General features: G+C 36.4%; 2 protein-coding genes and 1 long non-coding RNA gene across 3 annotated transcripts; all 3 read right to left on the bottom strand.

The window, feature by feature from the left end:
* Positions 1 to 12,315: 12,315 nt before the first annotated feature.
* On the bottom strand, positions 12,316 to 14,780 carry LOC133851971 (uncharacterized). Its single transcript, XR_009895864.1, has 2 exons — positions 14,575 to 14,780; positions 12,316 to 12,764 (listed from the first exon to the last, which is right to left on the bottom strand). It is a non-coding gene; the product is annotated as an uncharacterized LOC133851971 (long non-coding RNA).
* Positions 14,781 to 16,401: 1,621 nt separating this feature from the next.
* Positions 16,402 to 18,811, bottom strand: LOC133852264 (uncharacterized). The gene is made up of 3 exons (XM_062288991.1): positions 18,512 to 18,811; positions 17,356 to 17,465; positions 16,402 to 16,899 (listed from the first exon to the last, which is right to left on the bottom strand). The coding sequence occupies exons 1-3, from the start codon at positions 18,675 to 18,677 to the stop codon at positions 16,606 to 16,608; spliced, it is 570 nt and encodes a 189-aa protein (XP_062144975.1). The 5' UTR covers positions 18,678 to 18,811; the 3' UTR covers positions 16,402 to 16,605.
* Positions 18,812 to 24,907: 6,096 nt separating this feature from the next.
* On the bottom strand, positions 24,908 to 26,235 carry LOC133852509 (bidirectional sugar transporter NEC1-like). Its single transcript, XM_062289278.1, has 6 exons — positions 26,184 to 26,235; positions 26,031 to 26,067; positions 25,701 to 25,911; positions 25,408 to 25,572; positions 25,165 to 25,284; positions 24,908 to 25,084 (listed from the first exon to the last, which is right to left on the bottom strand). Exons 1-6 carry the CDS (start codon positions 26,233 to 26,235, stop codon positions 24,908 to 24,910), a joined length of 762 nt encoding a protein of 253 aa, XP_062145262.1.
* Between the last annotated feature and the right edge of the window lie 201 nt (positions 26,236 to 26,436).

Here is a 26,436-nt window from a genome sequence, read left to right as displayed (position 1 = left end):
AAATGCTTGAAAAACGTTACATACTTAAAATGTGGTACTTTACAGTTGAGAATTGCATATATTTGCATCATATTCTTGCTCTCTATATTGTAAAAAAACTTTGAGCAAAACCTCTGCAAAAATGAAGACAAAGCCTTTTGAGAGGAGAATTCTTTCTGGCTACTTCGATAATACCCGGTCATTTTATTGTGGCATTTTCTAGCGTTATTTGAAGATCTATTACCGTCATTGCAAGAATTATTTTATATTTACCATCTATATTACTAGCAATTTAGAAATCAAATTTCCTAAAAATCTTCATCCCAAAGGGCCAAAAGTCTAAAAGCCTCCTAACCTAAGGTAGTTTAAAACAAACAATGTGGAAAGACATTGCACATGTATTTGTGGGATGGACCGAAATACAAAACATTTTAGTCCATGCAGACAGCAAGTCATGTCTCGAGCAAGCAGCAAGACATGGAGTTACTCATGGAGGAAAAACACTTGTGCAGAACTTTACTGTCAATTTGCATCAGAAATGGGCCTTCCTTCGGTAAATGTTCTTCTTTTTTTCATTGGAGAGAGAGAGAGAGAGAGAGAGAGAGAGAGAGAGAAGGCCTCGACTGAAGAGCCACGTGATAGATTCGGTGACATTGGAGGGTGTCCACAACTTTTTGCTACATTCACGCTCGCTTTTCATCTCCACACCCACCTCCTGATAAATGACCCAGCAACCAAAGTACCTTCTCTTCTCTCTAAGTTTTAAATATCACATTATATATATATATATCTATATATAAATTAAAGACAAAATTTCACTTACTATTCTTGATATTTTATCATTTTTTAATCATTTTAATAAGCTTTTAAAAGTATCAATTTAATGTATTCATTTCTCACTTGTGCCGAACTCACTCCCAAGTCAAATAGGGGTGATCGAGCTACTCTCAAAGCTCTTGGAGGTGGTTTCGGCCACCCCATTTTGCTTATTGGGGGTGGCCAGACCATCCCCAAGGGCCATGAGAGTGGTTCGGCAACCTCCAAATCGGCCTTGGGGCGGCCAGGCACCCCATATTTTAGTTTTTTTTTTTCTTCAATTTTTAAATTTAATTATTTTTTAGTTGAAAAAATGACACGTGGCAATGTTGTTATGGAAATATTTTGAAAAATAAGGTCTTTTTAGTACTTTTTGATAGTTTGGGTGCCAGAGTGCGAGGTTTGGTAGTTTTGGGGAGATTAAATGTAATTTTTCCATTTTTTTAAAACATATATATATATATATATATATATATATATATATATATATATATATATATATATATATATATATATATATATATATATTATTTATTTTTAAAAAACACAATTTTTAATTTGAAAAAAAAGAAATTTAAAATTTTTTTTTTAAAAAAAGAAAATTTTTAAGTTTTTTTTTTTTTTTTTTTTTTTTTTTTTTTTTATTTTTAAAAAACGAAATTTTTTATTTTTTTCTTCTTAAAAATAAAAAATGTTTAATTTCTAAAAAAAACAACAATTTTAATATAAAAAAATATAACTTTTTTAATTTTTATTTTTATTTGTAAATTTGACCACCCTGGAGTTTTATGTATTTCTTTTTTATTTATTATTATTTTATTAAGGGTATTTTCGTCATCGAAGGAACGTCGACAATTTTTAATAGTTTGGGATAGACATTGTCAAAATTAAAAGTTTGAGTTAACAAATGCCAATTCAGTGGTACTTTGAGGCAAGTATATGAACTTTACTCAAACAATTAATAAAAAAAAATACTATAAATACGGATCTCCACATAATTTTGGTAATCGTCTCGCACTCTATCATTTCTCAATTAAATTACAAAAGAAAAAAAAAAAAAAGAAGAAGAGAAAGATATCAGGATACAGATAGACAGACAATAACATAACACAGACAGTCAGACAACCCCACCAGACTGACTCAGCCAAAAACAAGAAGAAAAAAAAGTGAAGGAGAGGGACCTGTGTGTGTGGCGTAATCAAATTCCAGACATTTTCATTGGTTGATGATGGCCACACGTTTTACATTGATGATGATGATCATCATCATCATCATCATTTTACATTATCGTCTTACTATTACTATGATTTCTTCTGCTGACTTCATCACTCATTTTTATTCTTTCACCCCCCACACTCATTATTGTATCACAGTTACTGCTTCATGCTTTTCCATTAAAAAGCTACATTTTTCCCTGACCAAAGTTACAATGCAGATGGCCCAGCTAGCTCTTTGGTACCACCACCATGCCAGTGAAAAAATCTGAACAAGAATTACAAATATGGATATCAAATCTCTCAAATGATCAGCCTCATATGTGTATGTGTATGTGTGTGTTCATCAATCATCATCATTGTGGCTTCCTAACTTCTGAGCTACAATGATTATGGTCTCAGAACAGCATTCAAAGTAATGCAGAGTGGAATCCCATTCCATGAAATGTCACTAACAATCCCATGTTCTAACTCTGTTTTTGTGCCTTGCTAGCTAACAGTTTCTTAAACCCGTTATTTGTTTGTGTTTTCTGTTCTCAAGACAAATTCATTAACAAACAACTTAAAGCACTGTAACAGTTTTCTTTTTTATTTCACGTTAAAACACTTTTTCAAACGAGAAACAAAAAATATATATCCCGTTAAAAAATTATTACTCTATAGTAGTGAATGACATGTTAATCGATCCACTTCCTGTTTGATGAGGACAAGTTTTATTTTTATTTATTTATTTTAATTTTTAAAAATTCACATTTAGTGGTGAAAGGGTGCATGATTTAAGAAAGCAAAAAAAGGGCTTTCCTTTCACCACTTCTTTCCGGATGGGTAACAAAGCCCAGCAGCATGGCTTTGGGCTGGTAAACATAGACAATCCACACCTTTCTTGATACAATAGCCGCCACAAAACCAACTGAATAAAGTTTTTCTCCAATCTGATTGAAAAAATTTCTCTAATTATGTCTATTAAAACAATACCGGTTCTTAAAACACGTGATTCTAACATGCATTCGATGTCACGTGGGATTGAGCGACGGGTTCTTGTAAAACAAAGAGAAATCACTAGAGTGATGCTGACCTTGAGAAGGGTCAACGAGAAACCTCTTATAATTAAGTCAGTAATGAATTTTGAGAGAGAGGCTTAGTAAAGAAAGTTCTTGACTATGAAAGATTTACACATCTTTGGAGATGGTGACTCTTTTATGCAAGGTCTCCATCGAGACAGTCTTTGGTTATTTATCATGCGTTGGGCTTATAATTGTGCAATAACGTTGACTTGATCATAAGCTTTATCAGCTCTTTGTGTGAGTGGAACTTGGCCCTTTAGGCTTTTGGCCTTGTCTTTATTTAGTTCCACATCAAGTCACATGTTTTCAAGACTTCTCTAAGAGGAAGGAAACTTGGTCCAAACCAATAATTTAAAAAGATGGGCTCGTTTGGCAAATTAATTTTTGTTTTTATTTTTGAAAATTGTTTTCGAGAACAAAAACAGAAAATCGTTTTCTGTTGTTTTTTCATTAAAAAAGTGTTTGGCAAACTGTTTTCAAAAATAATTTCTAAAAACAAAAAATAATGGTTAAAGTGTTTGGACAATTGTTTTCAAAACAATTTCTTCTTGAGAAAGAAAAATAGACCATGAGCTATAAAAGTAAGTTTGACTCAATAGACCAATATATAAAATAAAACAAGGAAAAAACAAAAAAAATTCAACTCCATAAACATCATGGACACATATCAATTCACAAATTCGGTTTGACAAAAAATAAAATGACAAGGATACATATCATACATTCATAAAACAAAAATGTATATTCAGATCAAACAAAATTAAACTTGTTTGGAGAAATCTCAACAAAAAATTCTCAAAATTAATTTTTATAGGAGTTATGAAGAGGCACAGGAACCATTGATTTTCATCGAGACAGAGGGAAGCCATCCAAATATAAGATAGGTTTTGCAGTTAGGTCATTAAGAATAACATAAGTATAGGGCCTATAGGCCTTCGTGTATTTTTTTTTTTTTTTTTTTTTTTGAGAAGATAGATTTCAAGGCCAGCCCGATGCCGTTTTGCCTTTCAAAAAAAAAAAATCGCACCTTTTTCTCAAACACGGCAGTTCCGCAGCCATATATGGTCGTTGCCGCACCTTTTCTCAAAAAAAAATAAAAAATCGCTGGTCCTTCTATTTGTTCTTCTGTCCTTCTCTTCATTCTTCCAGAAAACTCTCCCTTTCCCTCTCACTGAATCTGTCGTCTTCTCTTCCCTTCTTTTTTTTTTTTTAATTATTATTATTATTATTATTTTTTGTTTTTGTTTTTTTGTAGTATCAAAAACAAGAAGAAATCCTGTCCTCTTCTTCTTACGAGAGAGAATAGGAGAAAGAAAAAAAAGGAAAATATCATTTTAACTTCTCAAATTACCACTCGTTTTGCGTCTAGTCCAACAAATTGTCAACACTTCGACTCCAGCCCCTAAAATTGCCAAAACCTTTAAAAAATGCCCCATTTGACGAAATATCTCTATAGTACTCATGCCACGTGTCATTTTTCAATTAAAAAACAATAAAAATAATAAAAAAAACTAAAAAATTAATTTTTAAAAAAAAATAGAAAATATGATGTTTTGGGAGCCACCCCCGAAATCCATTTGGGGTGGCCCGAAAGCCACCCCTAGGCCATTGGGGGTAGCCACGTGGCCACCCCCGAGCCCTACGGGTGGCCCGAAAGCCACCCCGAAATCCATTTGGGGTGGCTCGCAGGCTACCCCATTTCTTTTTTTTTTTTTTAAAAAAAATATTTTTTAATTGAAAAATGACAAGTGGCAGGGTCGGAGTGTTGACAGTTTGTAGGACTAGACACAAAACGAGTGGTAATTTGAGAGGCTAAACTATAATTTTTTAAAAAAATAAAGAATGGACATGGGAAGGAGGTGTAGCAGGTGGAAATGAAGGAGGATTTGAAGAGCCTGCTTTGCAGTTCTCATGAATCGAACCACCGTCCTAGTGCACTGTGCTTGTTACCGTGCACTTAATCTAAAAGCGCATTTAGCTTGTTTTCGTTACTGTATATAAAACATGTTTTCGGGAAACAGGTTGAAATTGTTCTCAGATTTCGTGTTTTACTTGTTTTTGTTTTCACCCATTTTTGTGTTTTAAAACAGGTACCCAAACTCAAGGCTATACAGTGACAAAACCGGTTTTGCTGTTTTGGAAACAAAAAAATCTGTTTCCAAAACAACAACCAAACAGGCTCTATTATACTAACCGCGTCTGTGATCTTCCTCTCTTCTCATTGGAGTTTTTAGTCATATAGAGTCTACATATCCAGCCAACGACCTTAATTATGGTCTGAGAAACGTGGTAGAAAATTAATTTGATATAAAATAAATAGTTTCCAAGAATCTTCTTAAGAATATGAAAGCACGTAAAGTTTTCCAAGTCAAGTCTTCAAAAGAAAAGCAATACCCTCTCCTCTCTTATTTCAGGGCCTTCTTTCTTCTTGGATTGTGCAGAGAAGGGACTGCAGGAGGTTTGTGTTTTGAAGCGTTGGTTATGGGAAAGCTCATTTGCTCGGAATTAGATGGCTGCGGTCCGAATTTCTCGGGACTCCTACTGGCGTTGGTGATAGCCGTGGTTCTCATGATGACCTGCACCCCACGTCCACGGCGGTTTGCAGTTGCTCCGGGTCCAGTCGTTGTTTATCGCTATGGCTGACGTGTTCTAGGCCAAATGTTTCTTGCCTATCTGAGTTTATCTTCTATGTTTTAGCTTTTGGTTTAGTTGGTGCGTATCATAACCTTGATGAATCGTATCATAAGCTTTTAGCTGGGTTTTGTTGATGATAAAGTTTTAAGGGTGCAAATGATGATGACTACTAATAAGCCTCGTCTACACATCCTCTCCATCTATCTTCTTCTCTGCTGTTTTTCTACAGCAGGCGACCCTCTTCCGTTTTGCTGTGGGGGATTCCTCTGCTGTAATTTTGTGCTTCCTATGCAATTATAATTTAATAAAATTTATCCTTGAAAAAAAGAGAAAAGAATAATAAGGTATCATCCAGTCAGATATATGTATGAACAAACCTGCTTTGTGATGCAATAATATATAGAAATGGATTAACCATTAGATAAATCTTTTGGTTCCCATGAGCTCTTCTCCTCATCATTTTCACAGCGACTAAACAACCACCCGTCTACTGTGACCTCAACATGCAAAAGCTCAAGATCCAAACTTCACAAATTACCAACTGAAACAATACAAGCACTTTGAAAGAAACTGAGTTTATCTATAGCATGAATGTCTGATTGATATATACTCTGGCATAAAATTCGCTCCATGACAAGCAGTGTCTCACTGCATGTTTAAAAATTCACCAATATCAGCAGAAAAAACAAAAAAAAAAGAAAAAAAGAATAGAGAATCTGCATGGTGCTCTATAACTATGATAAACTTCCAATTTAAACAACTGTTATGGGCATGATACAGGAGAACATGGCAGCTCATGAAGGTTGGGGTAGCAGGGTATGGTATTCATATTCTGCAAGCAAGTCAACGGAAACCAACAGAAGGAAATAGAAGGTTCTGGAGCAGTGATGAGCTGGCTATCACTTGGCGTTTCATGCTTAATGGCAGTTGTTTTATGTTTGCGTTTCATGTTGGGAGGAGGGCGTTTTGATATCCTGTACAGCATGCGCCTTGCTGCATTTTTGTTTTCTTTTGTGCGCTTTATCTAAATAGACAGCTGTAGCTTTTCTGTTATGAAAGATTCTAACAGAAGCGGGTATTTAAGAAGAGCCGCAGCGGCTAGTAATGTAAGAAAAGAATTTTGGCTAAGTAATTTTCTGGAGAGATAGGGCCTCTACAAGCGCCCGTAGCTGTTTTCTTGCATTATTCAATATAATTTTCATCTTCATCCTTGAAATCTTCCTTCTTTTTGCCTGGGTTATTTCCTAAAATTCTTGCAGAATGCTATTACCCTTACAGTTGGTATCAGCGCAGCCACCTATCCTTCCGTTCCGCCTTCTTTTGCCAAGAATTTTTTTTTTTCCTCTCTTCCTTGTTTGATTACCATGGCCGCTGGTACCCATCTTTTCCAACTTCAGGAATCCATCAAGGAGTGTACCGAAGGACTTGCTCAGCAACAAACCTTTAATACGTTGGTGGAACATAAGTTCACTAAGCTTCTTCATAACGTTCTCCAGACTCAGAACGCTCCATGTCCAGACCGTCCACCTGACGACCGAGAGATGGCCCATACCCCACCTATTGTTCCGGACCGCCCTAACCACCGGGTTTTCGATCAGGACCATCGTCACGATAGGGAGGAGCGCTGTCCTTTTGATCGGGACCGTTGTGACAACAGAGAGGAGCGCTGGGATCAAGACGATGACTTTTATGGTCATCATCAGGGCGACCGGACTATTCACACCCATGCTGTCCGTCTGGACTTTCCTCGCTTCTACGGTGACAATCCATCGGCTTGGACTTACAAGGTGAATCAGTTCTTCAATTATTATCATACTCCTTTGTATCAGTGCATCCAGATGGCATCTTTCCATATGGAGGGTGAAGCCCTCGTCTGGTTTCAAGACGCTGATGAAGCAGGTCAATTTCTTACATGGGAGGCGTTCACACAAGCTCTTCTCACCCGCTTTGGTTCGGCTTACGACGACCCTATGGAGTCTTTTGTGAAGTTGCGTCATTCTACCACTGTGGCTAAGTATACAGCGCAATTTATCCCTCTCCAATCGCCTTCGTGGCCTCTCCGATCAAAATATCAGCTTAGCTGTTTTCTCAGTGGCCTCAAAGATGAGATTCGTCTTCCTTTGCGGATGCTAGTTCCACGCACTCTGGTTGCGGCTTTTGGACTTGCCAAACTACAAGAAGAATATCTTACTACCAGATGTAAAACTTTCAAGTCTCAGAGTTGTTCTTATAGTTCTAGCAGGCCACCCGCTTGGGGTCAGTAGTCAGCCTCTCCTAGCCAGTTAAGTGGTTCCTCAACCCTAGTTTTTTCCACTCGTTCCAACCCTGGAGTCTCGGTCCAACGCATATCTCCAGCTCAAATGCGTGAGCGACGAGAAAAGGGACTCTGCTATAACTGCGAGGAGCAGTGGCATCCGGCTCACAAGTGTAAGTCTCCTAAACTGTACTTGTTGCATGGCCATGAACTACTTCCTGAGGAATCGGGTGATGACCTTGTAGTGGAAATTTTGGACCCTATTGAACCTGTGGATGAGCCTATTGTTCAGGAGATTGTAGAACTTGAAATTTCACTCCATGCGATATCTAGTTCTATTGCTCCTAAAACTATGAGACTCATAGGCTGGATTCGTAATCACCGGGTAGTAATTCTCATTGACTCCGATAGTACCCATAATTTTATTGATTTGCATTCTTTGCCAAAGCTGTGTTTGGGTAAACTTATTCCATTACAATTGAAAGTACGGGTTGCAAATGGAGATACACTTTTGAGTTCTGGCAAGTATCCTTCGGTCACTATTTGAATGCAGGGGGCTGTCATCACTTCTGAATTTTATTTGTTACCATTAGGAGGGTGTGATGTAGTGTTGGGTGTTGAATGGTTGCGGACCTTGGGTTCCATCCTTTGGGATTTTGTTGTCATGACTATGCAGTTTAGTCTTAATTCTTGCCTTGTCACCCTTCCAGGTTTGAGCCCTACTAGATTAACTATGGAGGACGCTTCTCATTTTCTTCGATCCCATGCTTTGGCCTCCAAGAGTTTCCTCTTGCATTTCTTATCGCCAGTTGAGGACCCTGCGGCCCACAGCCCCCCTGGTCCTATCCGTGAATTGTTGTAGCAATTTGATCAAGTATTTGCGGAACCTACTGGCCTTCCACCTCCACGAACTCAGGATCACCAAATTTTACTGAAGTCCAACCAGCCAGTTAGCATTAGACCTTATTGCTATCCATACTTTCAAAAATCAGAAATTGAGAAGATAGTAAAGGATTTACTGCTCTCGGGGGTGATCCAATCAAGCCAGAGTCCCTTCTCCTCCCCCGTGCTCTTAGTTCGAAAGCCAGATGGGAGTTGGCGATTATGTGTCGACTACAGGGCCTTGAATCAGGATACAGTCAAGGACAAATACCCCATTTCAGTTATTGATGAGTTGCTGGATGAATTTCATGGGGCTACACTTTTTTCCAAACTCGACTTGCGTTCGGGTTACCATCAAATTTGAGTCCAATCGGCTGATGTTCCTAAAACAGCATTCCGCACTCACGAGGGGCATTACGAATTCCTTGTTATGCCTTTTGGCTTGACAAATGCCCCTGCAACCTTTCAGGCCTTAATGAACGACATATTCAAACCTTGCCTTCGGAAGTTCATCTTAGTGTTCTTTGACGACTTCTTAGTTTACAGTTGTTCTTTGGAAGATCATTTGGCTCACTTGCATTTTGTTTTGCTTATCCTTTAGACTAATCTTCTTTATGCCAAGAGTTCGAAATGCAGGTTTGGAGTATCTGAGATTGACTATTTAGGTCATCTTATTTCTGCCAAGGGTGTGCGGGCTGATCCATCTAAGCTCGAGGCTATGCTCCAATGGTCTGTCCCACCAACGATCAAGTCTCTTCGGGGCTTTCTTAGGTCAACAGGCTACTACTGCAAATTTATCTGCGATTATGGGATAATTGCTGCTCCCCTCACAGCCTTACTCAAGAAAAATTCTTTTCATTGGACCCCTGCAGCCATTGCTGCTTTCCTTCGGCTTAAAGATGCTGTTACTTCTCCTCCAATTTTATGCTTGCCAAATTTTTCCCAAACTTTCACCATCAAATGTGATGCGTGTGCAACTGGAATTGGCACGGTTTTAATGCAAGAAGGCCGCCCTATAGCTTTCCTGAGTCAGGCTTTGAAAGGTCAAGCCTTACACCTTTCCACTTATGAGAAGGAACACTTTTCCTTAGTCTCCGCTGTTCAAAAGTGACAGCCTTACCTCTTAGGTTGCTCTTTCAAAGTTAAGACAGACCAGCAGTCTTTAAAATTCCTGTTAGAATAGCGTGTTGGCACTATATCCCAGCAAAGATGGCTCTCCAAATTGCTCCGATGTGATTTTGTCATTGAATATAAACGGGGGAAGGAAAACAAGGTTGCCGACGCCTTATCTCGGAAGTTTGAGGAACCTTTAGTTGCTGAGGAATTATCTCCCTCTTTGATCTCTTTTCCCACTCCCTCTTGGACTATAGAGCTGCAGGCTTCCTATCTCCAAGATGCCGAGACCTCTTCCATCTTGGTTGCTCTTCAACAGGGCAAGGCAGCACCTTCAGGGTATTCCTTGCAACAGGGTCTCCTTTTGCGAAAGGGTCACCTATGGATTGTGAAGGGCTCTCCATTTCAGTTTCAGCTTCTCGAATTTATTCATTCTAATCCCACCTCCGGGCATTCGGGCTACCATAAAACCGTTCATTGGGCTAAATTGGATTTTTATTGGAAATGAATGCGTAATGACATCAAGAAGTTTGTTCGGGAATGTGAGATTTGCCAAGTAAACAAGCATGAGACTGTTCACCCTGTAGGGCTTCTCTAGCCCTTACCCATACCTTCCCGCATATGGGCTGACATATCCATGGACTTCATAGAGGGCCTTCCCCCCTCTTATGGTTACACGGTTATTTTGGTAGTCATTGATAGATTTTCTAAATATGGCCACTTCCTACCTCTCTCTCACCCCTATATTGCCTCCACAGTTGCCCATTTGTTCCTCTCTCAAATCTTTAAACTTCATGGTATGCCCCAAACCATTGTTTCAGACAGTGATCCCCTATTTACCAGCTCATTTTCATTTACAAGGCATTTCCCTCGCTTTCAGTTTTGCATACCACCCCCAATCTGATGGCCAAACTGAGTCCCTCAACAAGTGTCTTGACACTTACCTCCGTCGCTATTCGGGTTCTAAACCAAAGGATTGGAATACTGGTTGCCTTTGGCTGAATGGTGGTATAACACTAACCACCATTCCTCCATGGGTCTCACTCCTTTTGAAGCTGTATACAGATATGCTCCTCCATCCTTGCTCTCATATGTGCCGGGCACTTCTGCTAACTTGGCGGTGGATTCCCAGCTTAAGGATCGCACCACTATTGTTAACCTCCTTAAGGAGCACCTGCCGCAAGCCCAGAATTGAATGAAATTACAGGCTGATAAACACCGCACTGAGGGGGAATTTCAGGTTGGCGATTGAATTTACTTGCGACTTCAGCCATATCGGCAAAAGACAGTGGCCATGAGAAAGAATTTAAAGTTATCTCCTTGATTTTTTGGTCCCTTTAAAATCTTGCAGTGCATTGGCCTTGTGGCTCATAAATTGGAACTCTCTCCCTCTTCACGGATTCACCCGTCTTTCACGTATCCTGCCTGAAGCTTAAATTGGGTAAACACATCACCCCATTGCCCACTCTTCCACCTATGAATTTGGCAGGTGAAATCAAGTCGGAACCTGAGGTTGTGATTTCTTGTTGTATGGTTAAAAAGGGGGACCGTTCTGTGACAGAGGTGCTGGTTCGCTGGAAGGGAGCAACGGTTGAGGATGAATCTTGGGAATTACTTCGTAATCTGCAGGAGCAATACCCCCACCTTGCGGGCAAGGTGTTTTGAAGGGGGGACTCCTGTTATGAGCATGATACGAGAGACCATGGCAGCTCATGAAGGTTGGGGTAGCAGGGTATGGTATTCATATTCTGCAAGCAAGTCAACAGAAACCAACAGAAGGAAATAGAAGGTTCTGGAGCAGTGATGAGCTGGCTATCGCTTGGCGTTTCATGCTTAATGGTAGTCATTTTATGTTTGCATTTCATCTTGGGAGGAGGGCGTTTTGATATCCTGTACAGCATGCACCTTGCTGCATTTTTGTTTTCTTTTGTGCGCTTTATCTAAATAGACAGCTGTAGCTTTTTTGTTATGAAAGATTCTAACAGAAGCGGGTATTTAGGAAGAGCCGCATCGGCTAGTAATGTAAGAAAAGAATATTGGCTAAGTAGTTTTTTGGAGAGATAGGACCTCTACAAGCGCCCGTAGCTGTTTTCTTGCATTATTCAGTATAATTTTCATCTTCATCCTTGAAACCTTCCATCTTTTTGCCTGGGTTATTTCCTAAAATTCTTGCAGAACGCTATTACCCTTACAACAACATACTTACCAAAAGTGAGAACTAGAAAATCAACCTTGATTGGCTCAGCATGGCACAACCCGATTCTGCAAGATTTGAGATCCTTGCAAATTATGACAAAAACATTATAGATAATACTGACCTTATTTTATACAATTCCTCAGTTATCATATTCAACTCGTGTTTTCTCTTGTAATATCTAAGTAATTACACTATTTTGAGTTCCAATTACATTGTCATGTTGAGTATTAGTTAGGGGAGGCAACAAAGCTTCATTTGTGTCCACAATAGCATTTCCTTGGGAAGTCTACCATTAATAAAACAATACAAACTTGTTAGTGAAAGCATTTAAAAAATATTCAAACAAGCATAATTAAAGGCCTCAAGCATATGTCTAATTAGACGTTTTTCTTCCTCGCACTAGGCGACTCTTGTCATTTGTGTCATTTGGTTGATTCTTTCTTTCTCTTAGACTTCTTCACCACCACTTTCTCTACTTCAGACATCTTCCTTGTTGATGGTGGCTTCCCTCTACTTCAAACCACAAGAGGACTACGCACCTTAAATATATGCAGATTCAAACAAACAATTCTTACACTACAGGAAACATCTTTATAAAGATCCTCAACTTCCTGTTTAAAAGAGGAATGAAATAATTGAAAATGATAAGAACAGTGAGATTATTTGGAAGTAGTTGTGAAACAAAAATTGGTTGATTTCTATAGTTTTCACACGCATTAATGAGGACCATGACCTTACGTGCAAGTGGGAATTCATGACTGAGTCTGGGCAAAGATATAACACTTGCATAACAAAAGGGGAAAGCTCTCTTCTAAGACAAGTAGATATACTGAAAGAGATCAAACAAACTACAAACTACTTATGATGAGACACATTTGGAGTTTATTTGCTAGATCCAACTCTATATGGGTAGCTTGAGTCCAGCATTATTTGTTGAAAGGGAGGAGCTTTTGGAGGGTAAGCATCCCCCAAAATTGCTCTTGGTGTTGGAGGAAACTTCTCAAGATGAAGAGCATGGCCTGAGGTTTTCTCAAGTTTGAGGTTGGTGATGGCAAGAACATTCACTTGTGATTGGATCACTGGCATCCCCTTGGTGTGTTGCTTGACTAATATGGCTATAGAATCATCTATGATTCTCAAAGCCGGTTGGATGCTAAGTTAGATTCTATTCTTAGGAATGGAATTTGGAGATGGAAACCAGCTCATTCTGAAGCTTTGGTGGAAATCCAAAGTAGCCTCCCTGAGGTTCATCTAGGTCTTACTGATAAACCTATCTGGACAATTGGCCGGAATGGTACTTACATTAGTGCTGATACCTGGAATTTTCTGAGAAGGAAGAAGGATACTGTGGATTGGTGGGATTTGGTTTGGTTTCCTTATGCCATTCCAAAGCAGGCTTTTCTCCTTTGGCTTGCTATGCACGACTAGGTTATCTACTAGTGACCTGTTGTTAACTTGGGGCTACACAGGTGACTCTAAGTGTGTTTTTCGCCGTAGTGTTATTGAGAGTAGGGATCATCTCTTCTTTTCCTGTAGTTTCAGTTCCAGAATTTGGAAAACTTGTATGCAAAGGTGTTATCCCTTTGTCCTTTCCACTGATTGGCATGCTGTAATTAGTGAAGGTTGCAGCAGATGGAAAACAAAGGCTTTGATGGGTGTTTTGTGCCGTTTGATCTTGAGCTCCACTGTTTATGGTACTTGGTGTGCCAGAAATACTATCAAACATAGTGGACAACCGAAGACGTAGGAGCAGATTTTGAAGTCTATTTTTTGGGAAGTCCGGTCCCGGATTTCAGGCAAGGGGAAATTCAAGAAGAACGGAGAGAACTTTAGAATTTGTCATTGCTGGAACTTAGATTCTAACCTGCTGGTGTAATACTAGTTGTTTGTTGGTTGTTTCTTCGTTGTAAGGTTGCTGGGTGTTTACCTGCCTTGTTTTGTTGTTCTCTGGTTTGAGGGTTCATGGGCATGTTTTTGCTCTAGCTGTATTGTTCTGTGGGACTGAGTTTGTACAGTTTGCTATTTCTGGTTTAATATAGATCACTTATTCATCGAAAAAAAAAGAACAGAAAAAGAAGATCAAACAAACTACTCTGTTTTTCAAGTTTTAGCTTTCACTCCAAAATACACACAGTGGCCTACCAATCTTTTTGTTTTAATGTTTATGAACGGGGCAGCCCTAATGGTGACATAAGAACATTGATAGAAAAGATTATTATACAGTCAGAAAACCAAAAAGAAGACCCAGTTCAGAAGGTCATCTCCATTTCAGGAAATGGTGACCCTATTTCAGTAACCCAAAAGAAGACCCAAAAAAGCAACAACGAAATCGCACCCAGAAGCAGAAAGCAAACCCATGCTAAAAATAAGACCCCAAAAACAACAACGAGAATGATAAAATGAGAAAAAGGGGTCACTGACTCTGATGAGAAGGGTGTGGAGAACGGTCTATAGATTGAAGCTCTCGCGCAGCCAAGTATGGAAGCAAAGCAGCCTCTTTTGATGGCTGGGTCGTCTTCTCTGTGCGGTGGAAGCTGTACCGGTGGCAGTGGTCGACTCTGCTCAGCTGGTGGGTGGTGGTCGGTGGGGTGGAGGGAGGGAGGAGGGAAAGATTTGGGGGAAGAAAATAGACTGGTTTTTCGTGAATAAAGCTGGCATCCAAAATTTTGATTTCCTTGTTTTTTTTTTGTTTTTATTTTTATTTTTTTTAAAGTACACGTAACCCTCAAAATCCAACTTTATTATCAATTTAGCTCCAAATTATCAACTATGTCAGTCTCTTCTTTATACTATTAAAAAAATGTCAATATCTATCTTTAATAACGAAAATACTTTTTATAAAATTATTAAAAAAAGTAAAAAAATTATTTAAAAATAAAAACGAGCTTTTTTTTTATTTGTTTTTTTAATTATTATTATTTTTTTATAATTTTCAGTTTTTTTTTTTTTTTGTAAAAAAAAAAAAATCGTCTTTTGTGTTTTTTTATTTTTATTTTTTAGAATTTATACAAATATTTTTGTCTTATTAAAAAAAATTCATGATTATTTTTATCCTTTTGTTGGTCTTATGAGACATTGACCTGTTTTTATAGTTTGAAGAGAGGCATTAAAACAATTGATAGTTTAAAAAGATATTGAAAATTAAGAGGTAATTTGAGAAAATATATGAACTTTTTTTTTTTTTTTTTTTTAAGGCATGACGTGACGTGATGCCACGTCAGACCCGGATGGAAGCAGGAGGGGCGACGGATACAATTACTCGTTTTCAAGACTTCCCTCCGAGGAAGGAAACTTGGTCCAAACAAACAACTTTGATGAAAGTATACTATGTCATATTGAAAAGTACACAACGGAATCAGCTTGTGGCCATGGCCCATGGAAGACGACCTTAATATGTGGTCTGAGAAACTTCATAGAAAGTTAATTTGATGTAAAATAATTAGTATCCCAGAATCTTCCTAAGAATGTGAAAGCACATTGAGTTTTCCAAGTCAAGTCTTCAAAAGAAAAAGCAATACCCTCTCCTCTCTTATTTCAGGGGCCTTCTTTCTCCTTGTATTGTGCAGAGAAGGGACAGCAGGAGGCTCGTGTTTTGAATCGTTGGTGATGGGAAAGCTCGTTTGCTCGGAATTAGATGGCGGCGGTCCGGATTTCACGGGACTTGTACTGGCGTTGGTGATAGCTCTGGTTCTCATGATGACCTGCAGTACCCCACGTCCACGGCGGTTTGCAGTTACTCCGGGTCCAGTTGTTGTTTATCGCTATAGCTGACAACATATTCTAGGCCAAATGTTTCTTGCCTATCTGAGTTTTTCTTCGTTGTTTTAGCTTTTGGTGTAGTTGGTGCGTATCATAACCTTGATAAATCGCATAGATAGATAGCTGGGTTTTGTTGATGATATGGTTTGAAGCCTCGTCTACACCTCCTCTCCATCTATCTTCTTCTCTGCTGTTTTTCTACAGCAGGCGACCCTCTTCCGTTTTGCTGTGGGGGATTCCTCTGTTGTAATTTTGTGTTTCCTTTTTAATAAAATTTATCCTTGCAAAAAAGAGAAGAATAATAAGGTATCATCCAGTTAGATGTATGTATGAACAAACCTGCTTTGTAAGGATGAAAGACCCAGCACAGACCACATTCAGAAGCATGAGCTTTGAGCAGAAGAGAGATGGAGATAGATAAACAATTCAATACATGCGCGAAATGCATTAAATGCTCAATTACATATTCTAGTGAGAAATAAAACTAAATTGGCACAATTGTAATGCAGATTAATAACTTCAATTCTCTTCTCAATGAAATAAAAATTCTGTTCTTGAATTCTTACATTAGGGCAAAGAAAGACAAAACAGTATTCATCTATCACATTTCAAGCAGTAAAAAATGATATACGAAGACTACAACTAAGTCCCCCCCAAAAGATGCTCAGTAATGCGTGAGGAGATCTTTTCAACTTAATTTCTGGTCAACTTTTCAATAGTCTCCAATAGATGCTCAATTCTGTACTTCATAACAGGCTGGCCTGCCTGCGTCTTCTTGAACATCTTCTCCCTCGCAGACTTCCTCCGAGCTTCTGCTTTTTCTCTCTCTTCCATCTTTGCTTCATTAAGAGCCACCATCTCAATCCTTGTCCTCTCTTTCTTTTCATGCTTCTGCTTATACATTTCTTTCAAACTGGGTATACCGTGATTCTTGTTGTTCTTGTTCTTCATACTCATTGTGGTTCCATCTTCAGTTTCATTCTCTTCCTGCAATAACCATCAGAATGCAATGTGACTTAAGCTTCCAAGCTCCATGTGCAACTGCACATCTACTACTGACTGCGGCTAAATGGATGCTTCTGGGTTTGAGAGGTGTAAACTTTTTTTCGGGGGGGTTAGATAGAGAGCTATAAACTTAAAGACAACACAACCGAACATTTTTCCATTTTAATCAGCATTCTGAAGAAGCCGAACAATGAATTGATATTTGGGAACTGAAATTTCTAACCCTCTAGATTAAAATTCACATACTACCTGAAAAAAAAAAAAAAAAATTAAAAACAATGCTAGTTTTATAAGACATGAGTAAGTTAGTAACGGATTGTATTTCAGAAACAGTGATACAATAATTTATGAAAAAAATTGCAGTATTTGAGACCTTACAACATATGAGAAACCAACAAAACAATCTAAGACTTTGATGAAGTAGACATCATAACAAACCTCAAGGGGGCTTATAGCTAAGGAAATATCATGCTGCTGACTTTGTTGCTTCAGCAACTTCTTGTACTTCTTCACATTTTTTGCATTCTTATAGAACTCCTTTTGCTTCTCTAAAAGACATATAACAGGAACCAACCTGTCAGTTAAATGCTACAATTTGCCCGACAAAATTTAAAATTCTCTAACATCTTTCCCATTCTCTTTAATAACAGAATATTCATACAACATTCTATTCTTGAAAAGAAAAAGAAGAAAAACAGCTTAATCGTTGCCATTTTTTTATATCTAAGTTTAGGACCCCCCCCCCCCCCCCCCCCCCCTTCTCCCCCCCTCCCCCTCAAAAAAAAAGAAAAGTGGTCCATTCATTGTTCATTTGATGGCTTTTATGTATATCAAAGCCAATGTAGCTCTTGTTACACGTACTATTAGGCTGGAAGATGCCTATATTTCTCCTAAGAGAACAAGGGAATTCAAGAACATCCATCCAGTCCTTCCTCTTTCTAATGTGTGCACTGAAGGGTTTGTAAGTCATTGACTGGTCTGAGAAGACAGAATACTGAAACGATGAATAACATTTTTGTAGGTTTAAACTAAAATTGCTCCTTTAAAAAAGTCATCTATTCAAAAAACCATATGATCCCAGAATCAGGCATACAATCTACAGCTTAAAACCCCTATAGTCTACACGAGGACCAGATTAGAACAATAACACATCAGAGTTTCCAATTTCAAAAGTAGTCATACAATATTAAATTACTACACATTTTCCTACCTATCACTCTTTGTTTTCAAATTATTGGCATCCTATGAAACTCCATACATATATATATCTGGGTCTTAGTATTTTCCACAATCAAACCTGTAAAAACCCATTTGATAAAAAGGACATAAAGCTCAAAATGAAAAGCAAATTTTTCTTCTCATTTATTTTCTTCAAAAATTTCTCATCAAACAAGAGGAAATTTAGCTCGATAAACAATGGTTTCAAGCCCCACTACCTCATACCAATCAAACAAAACAAGCAAAAAATTCAAAATACAAAAAATTTAAAATCAAATAAATAACCCAATGATCAGAAAACACAACTTGTCGAAGTATAAGCACACCCCAAAAAATAAAAAATAAAGCTTTAGCAAAATAAAGAAAACATACGTACTTATCAGAGCTGGGTTGTAGAAATCCCTCTTTGATTTGGCATTGGCGAAGGCCTCGAGAGAAAGACCACGCCCACCCAACCTCTTCTTATTCTTCTTTATTTTGATCGATTCTGAACCGTTGATTTTCTCTCCGTTTTCCTTATCTTTGAGTTTCCGATTCTTCATTGTGACAAAGGAATTTTGTGAAAAGCGCAGGGATTGAAGGATTAGAGCAAAGCAGAGAAGGGAATTGGAGAGAAAGGGCGACGAATTAGAAACCCTAATTTGAAATTTCAGGAGGGTGGGAGTGATTCAGTACTTTCCAGATAATTGTAGAAGCATGTCTCCTGGGCTAATAAAAAATACACACGTGGCATACGGTATCCACTATGCCAGCTGATTCGGTAGTGATATTGAGAGATCCTTTTACTGCACAATATTTGTCGTCAAATGGCTGGTCTTCGGAAGGCCCAACCAACCCATGGCCTTGGGCTGGTTAGGCTAGCCCCATTTGACCGAACCATAAAATTTTCTTTCTAAGGCCTTTTGGAAATGGGATTCACCACCTTCAGACCAACCACAAGAACCATCAACAACGATCATGGGTGGTTCGGCCACTTCTAGACATGGTGGCTGGCCGAAACAATCCCAAATATATCAGCCTTAGGGGATGAACGAGCCACCCCTAGATTTTTTTTTTTTAATTAAATATAATGTGGGAAAAGTACACATAACCCCCTCAAACTACCACTTCATTGTCAATGTCCCCCCTAAACTACCAATTGTGTCAATGTCCCCCCCTAAACTACCAAAAACTGTCAATGTCCCCCTAATGACAAAAATACCCTTCATAAAATTATTAAAATAAAATAAAACTAAAAAAATATTTTTTAAAAAATATAAAATAAAAAAATTTATACCAAAAAAAAATTAAAACTGGTTTTTCTTTTTCTTTTTTTTCGTTTGTTTTTTTTTTTTAAAAAAAAATTGTTTTTATAAGTTTCAGTTATTTTTTTGTTTGGTTTTTTTCTTTTAAAAAAAAATCATTCTTTTCCATTTTTTTAATTTAATAAAAAACTGGTTTTTCCTTTTTCTTTTTCGTTTGTTTTTTTTTAAAAAAAAAAAAATTGTTTTTATATTTTTCAGTTATTTTTTCGTTTATTATTTTTTTTTATAAAAAAAAAACTTTCTTTTTCGTATTTTATTAAATTTGTTTTAATTTTTTTTTAAAAAAAATTAATTTTTTAGTTTTAGTTTTAGTTTTTTGAATTTATAAAGACATTTTTGTCTTATTAAAAAAATTTAGGGTTATTTTTGTCTTTTTGTTGGTCTTAGGGGGGATATTGACATTTTTTGGTAGTTTGAGGGGGGCAATTGACACAATTGGTAGTTTGGGGGGTACATTGACAATTGGGTGGTAGTTTGAGGGGGATATGTGTACTTTTCCCATATAATTTTTAATGAGGCATATGAGCCACGTTGCAATTTTTGATTGGTTTGACGTGTATTTTTGTTAAATTCATGAACGGAAGTGTCTCGGTATTTAGGCTTAAGCCAAGTATCACCTACTATATGTTTTGAAATCGATGCGGTCTTTAATAAAGTTTGTTTACCACAAAAGGGGCAAAGGTATTTAACCATTTTAATTATGAGTCCCTTTATATTTGTGTTTTGTAGTTTCAAATTGTGTGACTTAAAAAATAACGATTTGAATATGTAATTTTTAAAAATGTAGTTACATATTTGATAAAATAGCGATTTGGCCTTTAAAATTGAAATTTAGCATTTAAAATCATGCGTTTTTAAAAATATACCTCATTACCTGTGATTTTAAAAAACAGATTTTTCTATATTTTCAAACCCCAATTTTTAAAAAAAGAAATACTAGATACTATAATTTTTATCTAATATTCATCCAACAAGGGGCTAACGTGACACTCACAACTAACCATTGGAATAATCTTTATTAAATAAAAAAAAAGACCCGATAGTTGATTTAGAGTGTCACTTTAACATTGTAGGACAATTGTATGATTAAAAATATAGTATATAACATTACTCTAAAAACACTCCTAAACAATTCACATTCTACGATTTTGTTCAAAAGAACACTTTTGGCCTATAAAATCACCATGCTAAGCAGACTATAAAATTAAGAAATTAAGTACTTTTACAGTTCAAACATAACTGGTATTAAGGGGATTGCCCAAAGAGAGTTGGAAATATTTATCACAATCTATGTGGTATCAAAAGAAATCTAGCTTATATTATGAATAATGTTATTTAGTAGACTGTTATATGCGATATCAAAAGTACCGTATTATTGCTTGTGCAGAATAATTGCTAAGGGCTACCATTAATTTTTTCAATTTTCTTTTTTATCCTAAGCAACACAATTAATCAAATTAGTTAGCTTCCACCTTAAAGAAATACTTTTGGGACAGGTGTACTGCGCTGGAAAAGTGCTATTTTTCAATCGCCAATAAACTTATAAACCCCAATAATTGAAATAGAAGTTGAGCATTACTTAAAAAGAAAAAAATAAAATAAAAATACACATATCCCTTCAAACTATCACTTAATTGTCAATTTTTCCTTTAAATTACCAAAACATGTCAATAACTCCTCTAAGACCAACAAAAAGAAAAAAAATGACGCTAATTTTTTTTTTTCCAATAAGACAACAATGTTTTATAAATTCAAAAAAAAAAAACTTATATATAAAAAAAAAAAAAAAAACCTAAAAAAAAAATTAAAAAAAATTAAAGAAAAAAAAAGTAATGATTTTCTTATGGGTATTTTTGTCTTTAGGAGAGACATTAACATTTTTCGGTAGTTTAGAGGGGGAGATTGACACAATTAGTAGTTTGAGGAGATATTAACGATGAAGATATAGTTTGATGGGCTTATGTGTAAAAAAGCACATTGGATATGGGTTTTTTTTTTTTTTTTTTTGGTGGTAGTCGGTGATAATTGGCGGGTAGAGTTGGAGAACCATCGTGACATAGAAAGTGCCTTGTAGAGCACGCTTGCATTTGTTGGCAAATGGCATATTTAAACCAAAAGCATCTCCCCTTTTTTGGCATTCCTATATATGCAAAGGTCGATTCTTGACATGAACATAACAAAGTCATACAATGGTGTTATTTTCAAGAGGTAATTGACGGAGATATGAATTTAAGACTTTATTTTAAAATTATATTAAATCATCAATTATCTTAATTATAGGAAAGTGGGCCAGTTATTAAAGTCAAGTCTAATAGTTTTACAACTGATCGATGTCCAATATTAAATACTGCACCCGTGAGCTGATCGTGGTCATACTTTACTCCACGTCATCAGAGGTTCATGATCGATTGGGGATCAGATCCAATCGTCTTTGCCGATCGCCACCAAAAGATGTCACCACAAATTATAATATCCTGCCAAAGGTTGATTAGACCTGCATTAAAATGGGTATCCTTAAACTGTGTCTCTAATTTGGCGATTCTAAAGTACGACTCTGTTGCACTTGACAGTTTATGGTATGATGAGTGTCAAATATTGTGTATTTGGATCTCTTGATTTACATAAGTTAGACCTTTAGTCTTGTTATTTTCTGATGCTTTGATTAGTTTTTGTGTTTTTATGTTTGTAGGTTAATAAGTGAGGAATGACAAAATTTATGTGAAATTGCTTGGAAAATTTGGAAGTTCTGAAGAACTCGATCAATCGAACTTAAAAGTCGATCAATCGAATTTTGCCCGAAGTCGATCGATCGAAATTTTCCAGAATTTACTTTTGCAGAAGCGCTCCAAAACACCCAATCAGGAGCTTCTCCATGATAAAAAATAGTTCTCCCTTTGATTTTCACAGCAGAACACGTTGGTTGCATGACCTTAGTTGTCTTTAGCAAGAGAGGAACCCTAGAGGGGGTTAGATGAGTCATTTTACATGGGTTTCTAGCCCTAATTTCGTTCTATAAAAGCCATAACCATACCTCATTGTTGAGAGAGTTCAGAGAGCAGTAGCTAGGTTTAATTTCGTGCATTTTGTAGTGTATTCCAGTAGCTTTTGTTCTTAGACACTTTCTTTTTGTAAAGCTTTCCTTTTATTTCCATAGTTGTTCTTCATTTTCTTGTGGTGTTCTTAGTCATGGAAGGCTAGTAACCTCAACTAAGGTTGAGGATGAAATCTTTCCATTGATGACACTCACACTCTTGTTATAATACTTGCACATTTGATGATATATCATATTTGTTATTCAAGTTCCATTCATTTAAATGCTTTATCTTTTGCAATAAATGTGGTTGTTAGTAGATATAGGACAGTTAATGTGTTTCAACCGATGTATACATTGTTTTATCGGGTTGAATGATGATATCCATTATGATTTGTTCATTGAATGGATACATTGGATGATTTGATTTCAAATGGATACTCTTTGTGATTTATCTTTGAGTTGGATTCATTTAATGGTTCTAGAATATGTGGTTGAGAAACTTGAATGACACCCTAAGCTTAATGTTCTTTGGGTGTTCAAGTAGAAACCAAGACGTGTGAGTTGTTGGATTTGGTTTGGTGGATTCCTTAGCCTTAGTTTCTTTTAATTTGCACATTTCATTTCATCTCTTTTGTTTAGTCTTTTACTCTTGAATCAATCCTCCAACCTTTGGAACTAGGTTAAAATGAGGTTGATTAAACAAGACACTAATATTTGACCATTTCCCTGTGGATTCGACCTCGCATGCACTTGCACACACTATATTGCAAACGATTCGTGCGCTTGCAAGTACTCATTAAAACACACATTAGTGACATTACAGTACTCAGACATGACCAACGTCCCTTCAGCTCCCTGAATCAAGGAGTAAGGGCACCACAGCTTGCCAACACGTGTCACATGGTCCTGCCAACGCCACCTCCTAGCAAGAGGATCTAGGGGGAGGGGGGAGGGGTACAATTAAGGATTAGCCATCATGGCTGCCTTCAACAATCAGCTCCTATATAAACCACGTTAAGCTAAGGTAAGAGGACTTCTGTGTTTGGCAAAATTCTCGAAGCCTGATACTTTTCTTTTGGCTCCTGCCATCATCTATCTTTGAGTGATATTTGACTTAGGCATTAGAGCTATTTCTGGCTAGGACATCTCGACAAGTTCTTCTGGCTGATCTTTTCCTCTTTTGCAAGATCAATCCATGTGTGATCATTTCAAGAGCTGCTAATTAAATCACCAATCGAAAACTATCTCAACATTAATAACTTAAATTAATAAAAAAAAATTGTAAATTTTAATTTTTTAGTTAATTTTTTTTTTCTTTCGTGGTGATATTTGAATGGGGAATTCTACCAAGAAAAGGAAAAATAAAAATAAAAATAAAAATTTAAGCATCGGAACAAGGAACATGATGATTTAAACCAGAGAATACACATGCCTTAGTTTATTTTTTTGCATGGCAATGAAAATTATTTTCATATCTTTTTGTTATTATTATAACATAAAATGACAAAAGCACTTGTAATAAATTAAAGACAAAAGTATCGGTTATTTATATAGCAATCCACTCAAAGTCCTTTTGTTCTTTTGCTAGCTCTTTAATTATCAGAAATGGACAATGTATTTGTCCAATTAATGAGCAGGCTTCATCAATTCTCTCTTTTTTTTTTTCTTTTTTTTTTCTTTTTTTTTTTTTTTTAAAAAAATAATTATGAATGAGTAATTCTTTCGTATGTCAACATTTAAGTATAATATATATATATATATGCAATAAGGAAGAGCCAAATTATACACTAAACTATACAACCAAACAAAACAAGACTTCATCAATTCAGTTTTGCTTTGATCAAATATTGGCATCCAATAAGAGAAGTGGTACTAGCTAGTAAGCTTTCATTTCCCGCGCATATAAATATTTAATGTGCAATCGGCGGAGATAATTAAAGATTTCCTTACTAAATTAAGAGGATATAATTACTTCATTAAAATTGTCACGTTCTTATTATTTAGATTTTGTTCTATACATATATTTAACGGTGTGTATAGTGTCACGTTATTTAAAATTTTTAAATAACAAGATAAGATATTCACTATGTAGCAAAATATGTAAAATATAATTTGGATAATGAAATATACGCATAAATACAATAACTGAATTATGAATAGTATCTCTATTTATTTATTCCTTTCCTTCTCAAGAACAATAATATGCCTGACTGTAAAAAAATTACACTCTAATTATTTTGGGAAGGAAGCCGATCGATCGACATGAACGATACATACATGCACTATTAATAAAGAAGCTCTTTATGAAACAACAAAAACCTTTTGCTTTTTCCTTGTGTTGTGTGAATTAATCCCATTCTCTAGAGCCAATTAGAAGCTTCTAAATATTGCCTTTTCTCAATCATATAATTTGTATTCCGCTCGATCATGATCATCACACGTTGGATTCACTTGGCTCAACACTAGTCTCCATTGTCGTCTCTTCTGTTGTGCTCAATTGGATGCCATCCCGTTGCACAGATTCTGGCAACACTTGTTTCTTCGAATCCTTGTAAATAATGTATAATATCATCTGAGCAGTTCCGAACGTAAAACCTAGTATGTTTGGTGTCTGAAAAGGAAAAAATAGACTTATTATAAGCAAAAATTAAGGGTATATAAGATTAAATAAAAAGGGGGTTAATTATTTACCGCTATGAAGAAATCCTTTATCAATAGCCCATAGATGAACCACATTGTTGCACAGACTGTCAAGAAGAATGATAGTGGCAATGGCATGAATTCCACGCTCTTTGTTTCTATAACTAGCTTCTGATAAAAATAAAATAAAATTTGAATCTTGTTATATATATATATATATACACACACACACACACTTGAAATAGTGAATAATTTGGATATAAATTAAATATAGAGTAACAATTAATTAATTACCATGACACTAAGAGGAGCAGCATAAACACAAACAGAAAATATCGCACAAATCCATCCAACAGTCGTGAGTCGCATAGAACTCTCTTGAATCAATAACGACGTGCAAAGTATAACCAACCCCAGAAGCCCTAAATTAAAGAAAATAAGTAGCTTTGCCGTATATATCTGCAAAGTAATGAATTTAATCATTTTATTTATGTTCTTTTAACAATGATTATATATATATGCTACAATTACTAATTAGCAGAGGATAATCAATATATGGAGCAAGAGAGATTAATTAAGACTAGTACCCTAGCTCTCCCTGGAGCATATATCATGAACATGATGAGGTATGTGGATTCAATGAAACACCCAATGGAGTTGATGATGATGAGCATAAGAGCACTTGTCTTCAGGAAGGCATAGTAGAACGTTAAGGTGGCGCTAAATAGAGCTACTGAATAAGGCAGTGATTGGAAGCCTTGTGTTGATTTTTTCTTGCATATCCTATAAAAGGTTGGCCTAGCAAAAATATAAAAGAAAATCATTAAAAAGCTAAATGATATATAGAGAGCTAGCTAGCTACCTTCATAATTAAGCTGAAATTAATTCCATATATATACATGGAGAGAGAAACTCACAATGGGGCTAGATATACAAGGAAGGAGACGATGATGCCTGTATATAATGAGAAATTAACAAAAAAGAATATATATATATATATATATATATATATATATATATATATATATATATCATGAACTAAGAACAGCATTAATTAATTAAGTAGGTACCAAGAAGGCCGAAAACAAAAGAGAGGTGATCATCAGCATGATTGATTGCCATTCTTGATGTAGTTTTTGATGGTGGGGATGGATCAGGCTAGCTAGCTCTGTTGAGGGAGCTAGGGCACTTCAAAGAGCAGCTTGTTAATTATAACTCTTGGTTATGGGTACGTATTTATATATACATATATAAATATGATATGATATGATATGATCATATCATATGAAAAGGTTTAGATGATCGAGACTTTGTGGGCTGCAA

The sequence above is a fragment of the Alnus glutinosa genome, chromosome 12, assembly GCF_958979055.1.
Source record: "Alnus glutinosa chromosome 12, dhAlnGlut1.1, whole genome shotgun sequence".
In the NCBI taxonomy this organism is placed as follows: domain Eukaryota; kingdom Viridiplantae; phylum Streptophyta; class Magnoliopsida; order Fagales; family Betulaceae; genus Alnus; species Alnus glutinosa.
This window is presented reverse-complemented; position numbering and strand designations above follow the sequence as displayed.

Coding starts and splice junctions, on each gene's coding strand:
- LOC133852509 (XM_062289278.1), bottom strand. CDS start 26,235: ATGGCAATCAATCATGCTGATGATCACCTCTCTTTTGTTTTCGGCCTT. Junction 25,912..26,030: donor CTTGTATATCTAGCCCCATT/GTGAGTTTCTCT, acceptor TATTTTTGCTAG/GCCAACCTTTTATAGGATAT. Junction 25,573..25,700: donor ATGCTCCAGGGAGAGCTAGG/GTACTAGTCTTA, acceptor ATTACTTTGCAG/ATATATACGGCAAAGCTACT.
- LOC133852264 (XM_062288991.1), bottom strand. CDS start 18,677: ATGAAGAATCGGAAACTCAAAGATAAGGAAAACGGAGAGAAAATCAAC. Junction 17,466..18,511: donor CTACAACCCAGCTCTGATAA/GTACGTATGTTT, acceptor TATGTCTTTTAG/AGAAGCAAAAGGAGTTCTAT. Junction 16,900..17,355: donor TAGCTATAAGCCCCCTTGAG/GTTTGTTATGAT, acceptor TGGTTATTGCAG/GAAGAGAATGAAACTGAAGA.